Below are 11,729 nucleotides of genomic sequence, written 5' to 3' on the forward strand. Positions count from 1 at the left end.
AGCAAGAAAAGGAAATAAAAACCAAACAGATCAGAAAGAAAGAAATGAAAATGTCCCTGTTTGGAAATGACATGAAAATCTAAAAAAAAAATCTCCAAAAAAACTCCTAGAAACAATTAGTGAGTTCGACAAGGTCACAGGATATAAGATTAATATACAAAAAATCAACTCTATTTCTGTATTCTAGCAATGAACAAATGGACACCTAAGTTAAAAATACAAACTACTTATAATTGCTAAAAAAGAAAAGGAGATAGATATATAGGACTTGTATGCTGAAAACTATACAACACTGATAAAGAAATCAAAGACAATCTAAATAAATGGAGAGACATATTGTGTTCATGGATTAGAAGACTCAATATAGTAAAGATGTCAATTCTCCCCAAATGGATACACAGGTTTAACACAATTCCTATCAAAATCCCAGTAAGATTTTTTTTTTTAGACACAGACAAGATTTTTCTAAATTTTATATGGAAAGACAGGAACTAAAGTCATTAAAATAACTTTTTAAATGAAGAAAAAAGTGGGAGAAATCAGTCCATCTAATTTCAAGAACTTAAGTCACTAGAGTAATTAAGACCGTAGGTACTGGAGTAGGGATAGATGCATAGATTAACAGACCAGAAAAGAGAACCCAGAAATAGACCCACACAAATAACCCAACTTATTTCTGACAAAGGACAAAAAACAATGCAAGGGAAGAAGGGCAGCCTTTCAACAAATGGCGCTGGAATGAGGCAAAAAGAAAAAAAAAGCGAACTTCAACCTAAGTCGCACGCCTTATACAAAAATTAACTCAAAATGGATCATGGTTATTTTCCCAGTAAGACATAAATCAAATAACTGGCAAGAAAGACAACCAATATTTAGTTCTGTGTTATGATTCTTATGTTAGTAATAATAAATATTCCTTGACAATAAAAAAAAAAAAACAACTTAACAGAGACTTAAATGTAAAACCTTAAGAATTTTAGAACAAAACAGAAAAAAATATTTGGGATCTAACACTGACGGTGTCCTTAGACTTGACACCAAAAGCATAATACATAAAAGGAAAAGGTAATGAATGAGTCTTCATCAAAATAAAAAACTTTTACTCTGTGAAAGACCCTGCTAAGAGGATGAAAAAAACCAAGCTACGGATCGGGAGAAAATATTTGAAAACCACATGTCCAAGAAAGGAATACTATATAAAGAACACTCTAAATTTAACAGTGAAAAAACAAAATCCAATTAGAAAATGGGCAAAAGACATAGAGCAACATTTTTCACCAAGGAAGATACACAGATGGCAAATAAGCACATGAAAAGATATTCACCAACATTAGCCATTAGAGAAATGCAACTTAAAACCACAATGAGATATCACCACATACCTATCAGAGTGGCTAAAATTAAAAAACAGCAACACCACCAAATGCTGGTAAGGATGCAGAGACACTGGTGAGGATATAAAATGGTACAGCCACTCTGGAAAACAGTTTGGCAGTTTTGTTTTGCTTTGTTTTGTTGTTGTTGTTGTTGGCATGTGTGATCTTGTTTTTTGGGGTTTTTTTGGCCGTGCCACGCGGCCTGTGGGATCTTAGTTCTCCGACCAGGGACTGAACCTGGGCCTTTGGCAGTGAGAGCATGGAGTCCCAACCACTGGACCGCCAGGGAATTCCCAGTTTGGCAGTTTCTTAAAAAAAACAAAACAAAACCCTAAACATGAACCTACCATATGACCTAGTTATTTCACTCCTGGGTATTTTCATTCCAGAGAAACAAAGACTTATAGTCACACAAAAACCTGCAACATGAATATTTACAGCAGCTTTACTCCTATGAAAGAGCAACAGGAGGGACCCTTGTGGTGATGGAAAGGTTCTGTATCCGACTGTGTCAGTGTCAATATCCCAGTGGTAATGCAGTCCTGTAGTCTGGCCAGATGTTATCAGTGGGGTAAACCAGGTAAAGGGTACATGGGATATCTGTGTTATTTCTTATAACTGCATGTAAATCTACAATTACCTCAAGATAAGAATTTTAGTTTAAAAAAGTGAAAAAGGCATGAGAGAAGAAACCAAGCCAGGATAAGATTCAGCAAATAAGAAAACAGGCAACTAAATCAATCACCCCTCTAACCCCTTTGGTGGGAGTGGTAGGTGGGGCTTCAATTCTGTTTTCTCATAGCAGAAATATGCGAGCAAAATCCTTTGTAGGCTCCTACGTTCCTTCCTGCTATTTATTTTTTCCTCACCTGATTTTCTTATCTCCTCTGCCCCTTTCCTCTGATTTTCTTATCTCCTCTGCCTCTAGGACTTTAGCAAGATCCTAGGCAACACAGGGGAATGAGAAGAGGTACAAGGATGTGACATGTCCATGTCCCTTTCCTTCTCCTTCTATTATTGGCCCAATCCAAATGACAAAATCACATTTCCAGAGATGCCAGCTTCACAAGGGAAGGGAAATGAAATAAAAGCTAAGAAATAAGAAGGCCTGTGGAAGCAACCCATTCAGCAGATGAATGGATAGCCAAAATGTGGTCTACGTACCATGGAGTACCACTCGGCAGTGAAAAGGGAGGAGATTCTGACACAGGCTACAACATGGATGAACCCTGAAGATACTGTGCACGGTGAAATAAGCCAGCCACAAAAGGACAAATACTGTTATGATTCCACTTAAATGAGGTACCCAGAGTAGCCAAATTCAGAAAGACGGAACGTAGAATGAATGGTTGCCAGGGGCTGGGGGAGAGGAGGTGGGGGCTTACTGTTTAATAGATACAGTTTCAGATGGGGACGATGAAAAGGTTTTGGAGGCGGATCGTGGTGATGGGTGCAAACATTGTGAATGTGCTTTATGTCGCTGAACTGTACATCTGAAAATGGTTAAAATGGTAAATTACGTGTCACGTATATTCTAACACAATTTTTTAAAAGTTAATTTTGGGAAAAAAAACCCCACAAAGAAACAAGAAGCCCTTATATGCCTTCATGCTCTGGGGGGGGAATGCCAACTTCTCCTTGAACAAAGTGCTTGGAATCTAGAAAATCCGTTTGAAATCCCAAGTGGAACTCGGTTTTCTAAAAGCTCAAAGCAACTTCCTGTCAGCATCTCACTAGGAAGATCCCCACGCGGGAGGCCGTGCAGTCACGGACGACGCTCTCACCAGCAAACGTTGGCCGATCTTCTGGATTCACCGCCCAGCACTGCTTCATGATGCTGATAGCCTCCTGCGGGCACTGCTCAGTGACGTCCTCCACAGCTGGCCTGTTCCCAGATTTAATGTGCATTGTCAGCTGCTGCTCACAGATAGCACCTATAAAACAAAGAGGAGCTTAAGTTGAGCTTTCAGGTCCTGCTCCTCTCAGGCAGGGAGGTGACAGAACTTGGACAAAGCCACTGATCTCTCTCTGCCTAGGGTACGCTTTCAGTACCGCCGCCGCATCCAGTAGGGGCAGAATGGCCCTGTGACAACAAGCTGATGAATTCCACTGCACAGATGATCAAACAGCATTTTAGTTTCTGCAGATGAAAGAGAGAATTCACAGCAAAGCTGACTCCTCGTGGAACAAATGGAATATGTGAATAAAGCCAATGCCACACTCCAGATTTTCATACAAAGACAAATACGGGACAGCGCTTGCCTTGAAGGAGCTCAGTTTAATAAGAGTGACTTAAAATGTAGAGTGATAATGGCTAGTCAAGAATGTAGAGTGATAATGGCTATTTGAGAAGTAAGTACAAAGGGTTCTGATAACAGGATCCTGACTAGAAGGTCAGAGAAGGCTTTGTTGAGTCCAGAAAAATAAGCAGGAATTATCCAGGTAAAGAGCTGGGACGGAGGATTCAGAGAGGAGGATTCCAGGCTAAGAAAGCAGTGCATGAATAGATTGGAAGTTGCAGAAATCATGATGCATCCCAGAAATTACGAATAGTTCAGTGTAACTGGGCATACTGACTAAAGGAAGTGAGGGAAGGAATAAGCTTAGAGAGAGAAACAAAAGCCAAATCAGAAAGGACCCTGTACTCCATATTGAGGAATCTGAACTTCACCCTGAATGTCAAGGGTGCCTTGGCAGGGTTTTAAACAGATGAGTGAGACGGTTTGATTTGCTTTTTAGGACGAGCAGTTTGGCTGCAGTGTGAATGGCGGGCTACACGAGGAGCCTGCCATAGAAATACAGAGGGTTTGACCTAGTGAGGGCCCTGTGGAGAATGGGGAGAAGCGGATGTACCTTGAATCAGATATACCTTGAGTTCACAGCTGTTGTTTTTTTTGTTTTTTGTTTTTTTTCCCGGCCACGCCACGCGGCTTGCGGGATCTTAGTTACCCGACCAGGGATTAAACCTGAGCCTTCAGCAGTGAAAGTGAGGCGTCCTAACCACGGGACCGCCAGGGACGTCCCGAATTCACAGGTTTTGGGGTCTGATTGGATGTGGGAGACGACGGGCAAGGTTGAGTCTGGGATGACTAAAATTTCTGGTTGGGCAGCTCGGCGGGTGGTTGGTGATGCCATTTTCTGAACACAAGAGCCAAGCTCAACGAGCTACTAGGACAGCACGGAGAAGATGGATTTGTTTTGGGGGGACGCTGCTTTGGGGTTCCCCTGGTACGTGGACTGGGCCTGACTAATAGACAAGTGGATATCCAGGCCAGGGCTGGAGATTTGGGAGGCGTCAGCAAAGAGGTGATCATTAAACCATGGGAGCTGATAATCACCCAGGAAGAGTGGGCAGGAGAACGTCCATTAGTTTAGGTACTTGACAAACTGAAGAATGGCTAATCTGTTCTCCTGCACAAACCATGACTTTCTCATCTTTATATTCTCAATTCTGAGTAAAGTCCCACAGTAAGTACTGAAAAGAAACAATTGCTGAATGAAGGATTAGGGGACGAATGAAAGTGTGGCGTGTATGCCCTGAAAGGGTTAACCCCTCATAAGCAGAAGCATCCGGGAGGAATTATGGAATGTGTTACAGCACCTCCCAAGCTTAGACGCGTTGCAAGGCTCCGATCTGTCCTACGATCCCTGACTCCTAAACTGAGATGACTCATTCTTTCAACAAACACTTCCTGAGCACCTACGACGTTCCAGGTACTGTATGTGTAGCTACTGGGGAAACAGCAGTGAATGGGTCAGATGTGGTCCTGGCCCTCGTGGAGCTTATAGTCCAGTCAGTAAGACAGACATTAAATGAACAAACGATGATACATCTTAACTGACTTCACTGAAGGCTCATATTCCACTGAACAACTTGGATTAGTACTCAAATCCCACTCCTCTATAACTGCCTTACCTTCATATGGCTCCTTATTGGCAAAGACGGCCCAGAGCACCATGGCGAAGCTGAACACGTCTGACTTCTCCGAGGGCCTCGAGTTGGCGTCGTTCAGATGCTCGGGGGCCATGTAGTGGAGGGTGCCGCCGCTCTTCGTGCTGCTGTTCCCTCTCCTCTGCGCGGTAAGCTCCTCTTTCATCAGCTCATTCCACGTCTTAAGGGAGGCAAAGCCAAGGTCAGCTATCTGCAAGGGAGCAAACCCACAGGATTGTTCTGTGAAGGCTACAAGCAAATCAGATTTGCCTTCAAATCTGGGGCTTCTTCAGTAGATGTGAGGTACATTAACATTTCCAGAAATGGCTGCACTAAATAAGTTTAAAACAGCTACTTCTGAACAGACGAGTAGAAACTGTATGTCCTCAGCCATCTGGAAAGTCTCCCTTAAGAAATGTCTGTGCATCAGGTTCAAGCCCTGGTCCAGGAAGATCCCACATGCCGTGGAGCAACTAAGCCCATGTGCCACCACTACTGAGCCCGCATGCCTAGAGCCCGTGCTCCACTACAAGAGAAGCCACCGCAGTGAGAAGCCCGCACACCGCAACGAAGAGTAGCCCCTGCTCGCCGCAACTAGAGAAAGCCTGTGCACAGCAACGAAGAGCAGCCCCCTCTCGGTGCAACTAGAGAGAGCCCGCGCACAGCAACGAAAATCAAACGCAGCCAAAAAATAACTAATTAAATAAAAAAATTTATTAAAAAAAAAAAAACAGAAATGTCTGTGTGAAATTCTGGTATCTCACTTCTTATGCAATAAAACCTGGGGGCGGGGGTAAAGGGGTGAGAAAAGCAGAAGATGTTTCTGAGATGAACACAACAAAACATGTTCAGATTCTAATTCCTCATTTATTCTGCATATATTTTTCAACTATTTCTGAGGTTAGGAAAAAACAGGTACTTTCTTCTCAGCAGATTTGTATAGCAGATGGTACTGCATCTTCTATTTTCCCAAATGGTGTCCAGAAGCCCAAGGATGCGAATTTCCGAGGATCCCAAAGACACACTGAGGATAAGGACTGCAGTGCTACCTGTTCTGAGTTGGAAGCCAGAACCTAAGAGAAGACAGGATGAGAAGGAGGGAAAAACAGACAAAAAAGCAAAGAAAAAATACCAGGGTCAGACACAGAACAAAGAGGGAGGTGGCAGGGCGAAATGACAGAACACTACAGTTAAGAAATCAGAGGTGACAGTTTCACTTTTGCCTCAAGTAATCCAAACATTTGGGGATGATTTCGGGCATGTGATTATCTAAAATCCTCAAATTCTAACCCAAAACATAACAGATAAGTTATTAATGTAAAGAAGAACCTTCTTTTAAAGACACAGGAATAAAAACCCCCGTCCAGGACCAGAACAGTGTGAGAAGCAGAACCTTCTGGTAAAGGGATGCCTGCGTACGCAGTTCCCGCGTCCTCCCCCAGATGCCACCTCCCTTTTCAGAGGCTTGCGCTGGGATTCCGGCTGCCAAAGCCAACGAGATGTGACGCTCCGCCCAGTGAGTGCTTGCTCTCGAGTGAGCAAAAGAAAACCCTTTGCCTTCTTCCTTTTACTACAGTGGAAAGAGAGTTTTCAATAGGAAACTGAGTTTGAAAAAGGAGATGATGGGACTTCCCTGGTGGTCCAGCGGGTAAGACTCCACGCTCTCAATGCAGGGGGCCCAGGTTCGATCCCTCGTCGGGGAACGAGATTCCACGTGCTGCAACTAAGAGCTCAAATGCCTCAACTAAAGACCCCGCTCATGGCAACGAAGATCCCGCATGCCACGGGTACAGCCAAATAAATAAATAAATGAATACTAAAAATAAAAAAGGAGATGAAAGTAAATGAATAAATAAAAAATATCAACTCCATCAAATCTGCATCTTGCTTTTCCTTCCTTGGTAGAGCTTTCTGGCACCACCATTACCAGTTATGAGCTGAGCTAGCTCTTCTTTTAGCGTGTATCATGTCCAAAAATGGATTTACAGTGGACAATTAAAACTAAAATTACCCCAGTCCTCCAGAAGCCTTGAGTATGGTTTACCTTAATGTGAAAGTCACCATCGAGGAGGATATTTTCAGGCTTGAGGTCCTTGTGTATTACACCTTCTTTGTGTAAGTAGCGCATTCCTTCAATGGTCTCCATAATTATCCTTCCTTTCACAGAGAGAGGGATACTGATCTGAAATGAGAGATAGTAAGTCCGTGAATGGAAAGGTAATCAAAGAGGCCAAAGCAACCGTTTCCTTCAAGAGTAGTGGGGCCTGAACCTGAGGACAGAGAGACCAGGTTTCCTTCTATCAGGCCCTGCAGCACTGCTGTCATTGCAAAACAAGCCCCCCTTTAAGAGAGATTTCATCCCAAGGGCTGAGGGTGTTCATGTTGTGCTTTGTCAGTGTACAAATAAAACTTCCACGCCAATATGGTAATATGCAAAAATGCTATAAAATTAAGCTCCTTGAGAACGAAACTGTATTATTATTATTTACTTAAGATGTGTCCTGACTACCTTGCATGGTGCCTGTAATATTTGTTGAATGAATGCATATATATACAAAAATCACAAATATTCTCAATGGCGTACTAATATGATGTGCTACTATATATTAAATATGTAAACAATGTCATAAAAATGTATGTATGAAACAAGGTTAAGAGATAAAAGAATACAAGGGAATGTGCTCACATTGATCAAAAACATGTAAAGATTAACCTATGAGATGACGTGATGTGGTTAAAACAATGCTAAAGTGAACTTAACATCTGTTTGGTGATTTGGTATCAGATACGCCAAGCCTTTGTAGATTCTCGGGTCACTCTCACTTAAAATTGTATTCTAGTTATATGAATATCAATGTTAATACAGACAATTTCAGTTTCTATTAAACAGTTTTGCTTAACATTGAAAAACACAAACTCTCACTCTGTGTGTGTGTGTGTCTGTGTGTGTCTGTGTATGCAGTCCCTAGTTTACAAATAGGCTGTTTCCTAAAAATTTATGTGTATGTTAGTTGTTGATAAACAGGAAAAAAATTTAAATGATGGAAGTTAGATTCCCAAGTCAATCCCCCAAAACATCTTAAGTCATAATGTGGCTGCACTACAGTATTAGTAGCCTGATCACCACATACAAAACAACAAAAGTCAGAGATTCTGCCTTTTTCCTTGGTATACATTTGGACTTGGGGAAAAAATTCTGAGCATGCCAGGTAGATCCCCTTTTTTTCCCTCTTTCTGTTTATCTCCCTTATATCCTCCTGAATTTCTTCTTGAGCCCCAACGGGTGCACCTTGTCTTAGCCTGATGCATCCCACAGAATGTCTCTCGTCCCAAACGATTTATCTCCCAATCAAAATGCCTACTTGCTTCACGGATCAGATCTCGGTTGGGGAAGAAGAGAAGTCTGATCAAATTACAATACAACCAGTAAGTGACTATCGTTTACCCTTCCCCGCAACTATCCGTGAGATTTGTCCGACTGAAACAGAACTGAAGAACTGACATAGCTTCAGGCAGCGGGGGGTGGGGAGGGGAGACCACGGGAAGAGGGGGAATATCTGCGTAAGGACAGTCGCAGCTGCCCCGCGGGCACTCTCTCCTGCGCCTACCCCGGTTCTTTGCGGTCCCCACACCGGCCAGGCTCTAGTTCCCTCGCTCCTGTCCTTCCCTCTGCCTGGAACGCTGACTTACTCCCCAGTTCTCTGCTTCAAACCTTCTGCTAGTCCATCACACTCCCGCTCCAGGCTCCTCCTTCTGGAATCCCTTCCCATCCATCCCAGCTGGGGAGAGAGCCCCTCTTCTGTGTTCCCACAGCTCGCTATCAGCGTGTCTGTCAAAACGACAGCACACCAGACTGTTCATTTCCTGTCCCGTGACTTGTCTGTGTCACATTTGCTGTTGCTTCCTGAGCAAAGAGCACAAAGCCTTGCTCTTAACAGGTACATACACTTTGAAAAATGCTTTAAAGTTATCTGTCTTTGGTAAGCAATATCAACCTTCCTGTTCTAAGCCTTCCTTACCCAGTGTTGTTATTCCAATGTTCTATATTTAATCTATAAGATTCTTCAATGGCATCAAAATGCAATCACTAATATTGCATCTTCTCATACAGTCATTTATAGTGTATATCTTTTAATCAGCCCATATTTAATCGTAATCCATTATGCACGCACCCCACATCAGACCACGTGCTTCGTGAAGACAGTGCCTGCCTCTGAACTGTGGATCTGAGAGTGGCGGACAAAAGCCTCCTACAACACTGAGACCTAGAGATGACCCTCCGAGAGAGGGATGGAAACCTGACTGTAGGCACTGAGACAAGGGCGAGCCCACCTTCTGGGAAAGGAAAGTCAAGGAAGATTTAATGAGGGACTGACTGGAGAAAATCCCAAATATCCGGCCATTCACAACGGATTCTTGTGCACCAAGACGCTGGCAGGGCGCGCTCTCGGGCCTGGGTACCTGGGCCTTGAGCACGTGCGTGAGGTCGCCCTTCTCCACGTACTCCATCACCAGCGAGTAGTTCCCCTCCTCCATGATGACGCCCAGCAGCTTCACCACGCGGCTGTGCCGCAGCCTGTGCCTCATCCTGCCCTCCTCCAGGAGGGCCTCGTTGTACCTGGGGGAGGGAAGCGGGTTCAGACGGACAGAGGCAGCCCCTGCTCCCTTCCTGCCCCCAGAAACGCTGTGGCTTGGTATCCCTTGGAGCATCACCGCACACGCTCTGTCACTCCTTGTGCATGTGCTGGTCTCTACCAGACACAGACCACAAGCTCCGGAAGGCGAAGCGCTTTCTCGTTCACTCTACATTCCTCCTTCCCAGTGACCAGCAGCGAGTGCTCAAGAAGTGTTACATGGATGAAGGAATCAACGCAAAGTATCAAGAGATGAACAGCAGCCGCGAAATGCGGCAGGAAAAAAGGACTGTGCTGGACAGTGTAATAAAAAACGCAGTCTTTCTCAAAACCGCTCTCGCGAGAACAGAGGGAAGTAAAACCATGCCACCAACTGCCTTAAAGAGAGGGCTCCTGGGACCTCTAATTCATGAACCAGCTTTTTGTTCCTGTACTTAGGGCTGGTCCTCACCAAGCCTGTGAAGCAAGGGCATCCATCCGTCTTCCCTGCTCCCTCCCATTCCCTTTCCATCGGCCCCTGCGGCCCCTGCGGCGCCCTGGGTCTTCTTCCTCCTCTTCAGCTTTCTTCCGTTATTTACCAGCTCTGAGCTCTTCCCTAGCCAGCCTGCGAACCCTCATCAGCGATTCCAGGATGTTAATATCCACCCTTCAGGGTTAGCTGACACAAAGCCCGGGTGCTGACCCTTGCACCCCATCTGTCTCATTCTAAAGCCTGTGCTCCCCGTATCCACCGCCCTGGCCAGTCACGTGGCCCATCTGCCTCTGCCCCCAACTCACTCGGTGCGCTTGGGGCCCGTGTACACCTTCTTCAGGACCACGAGTCCGTGGGATCTGTGTAAACACAGAGACACCTTTCCGAAGCCCCCGCTGTCCAGACCCTCCCGCTCCAGGAAGTCAGTAGAGTTCATCTCAATGTCATCCAAGGACATGTCTGGTTTCCTTCTGAACGCTCAGAATGCCCAAAAAATACACAACTTTTTTCTTCCCCTCAGAGCTGTGCCCTGTGAAGAAAATAAGAGGACACGTCAGTGCAAAAAAATCATTATTCAAAAAATATACGTAACGTTTCACCACGCGCTTGGTGTGCCTTTATTTTTTGAAGATAGATTTATAGCCTCTAAGATGAAAGTTTTTCGTATTTCCAGGAATCATGGAAAACCACAATCTTTCTTCCTTAGACTTTCATTTCTAGCAACACGAAAGACTAAAAACTCTCCTGCTACAAAGGACCCGTATACATTGGATAACACAATACAAACATCCATTCAAGTGCATAGCTAGGCTCAGCAGAAAAGAAAAGAACTCTAGGGACAGAAAACAAACAGCGTGTGGGGCAGGGGCCACGTGATGGCTGCCGTGGGCTGAACATCCGTGTGCCCCCCCAGATTCATATGTTGAAGCCCGAGCTCCCACAGTATTAGGAGGTGGGGCCTTTGGGAGGCGGTTAGGCCATGAAGGAGGCCTCATGAACGACGTTAGTCACCCATGAGGCCTTATAAAAAGACAGGAGAGAGCTTGCTTCCTCTCCTCTCTCCGCACCCATCCCCCTTTCTCTCCACCATGTGACAGTACAATGAGAGGATGGCCGGCCATCTGCACGCCAGGAAGCAGGCCCTCACTAGACACTGGATCTGCTGGTGCTTTGACCTTGGACTTCCAGCCTCCAGAAGTGCGAGAAATAAATGTCTGTTGTTTAAGCCGCCCAGTCTGTGGTAATCTGTTACAGCAGCCGAGCTAAGAAGTGGCCCTGTGGGGCACCACCAACCTCAATACCCAAAGGTCAGGGTT

General features: G+C 44.7%; 1 protein-coding gene across 1 annotated transcript in view; it reads right to left on the reverse strand.

Annotated features, from left to right (window-relative positions):
* Positions 1-10,885, reverse strand: part of RIPK1 (receptor interacting serine/threonine kinase 1) — a 29,551-nt gene extending 18,666 nt beyond the window's left edge. The window contains exons 1-5 of the mRNA XM_028478545.2: positions 10,719-10,885; positions 9,769-9,925; positions 7,352-7,489; positions 5,293-5,518; positions 3,161-3,310 (exon numbers count right to left, since the gene is read on the reverse strand). Coding sequence (XP_028334346.1) covers positions 3,161-3,310; positions 5,293-5,518; positions 7,352-7,489; positions 9,769-9,925; positions 10,719-10,870 — 823 coding nt within the window. The 5' untranslated portion in view covers positions 10,871-10,885. The remainder of the gene's footprint in view (positions 1-3,160; positions 3,311-5,292; positions 5,519-7,351; positions 7,490-9,768; positions 9,926-10,718) is intronic.
* Positions 10,886-11,729: the final 844 nt, after the last annotated feature.

The sequence above is a fragment of the Physeter macrocephalus genome, chromosome 18 (genome assembly GCF_002837175.3).
Source record: "Physeter macrocephalus isolate SW-GA chromosome 18, ASM283717v5, whole genome shotgun sequence".
In the NCBI taxonomy this organism is placed as follows: domain Eukaryota; kingdom Metazoa; phylum Chordata; class Mammalia; order Artiodactyla; family Physeteridae; genus Physeter; species Physeter macrocephalus.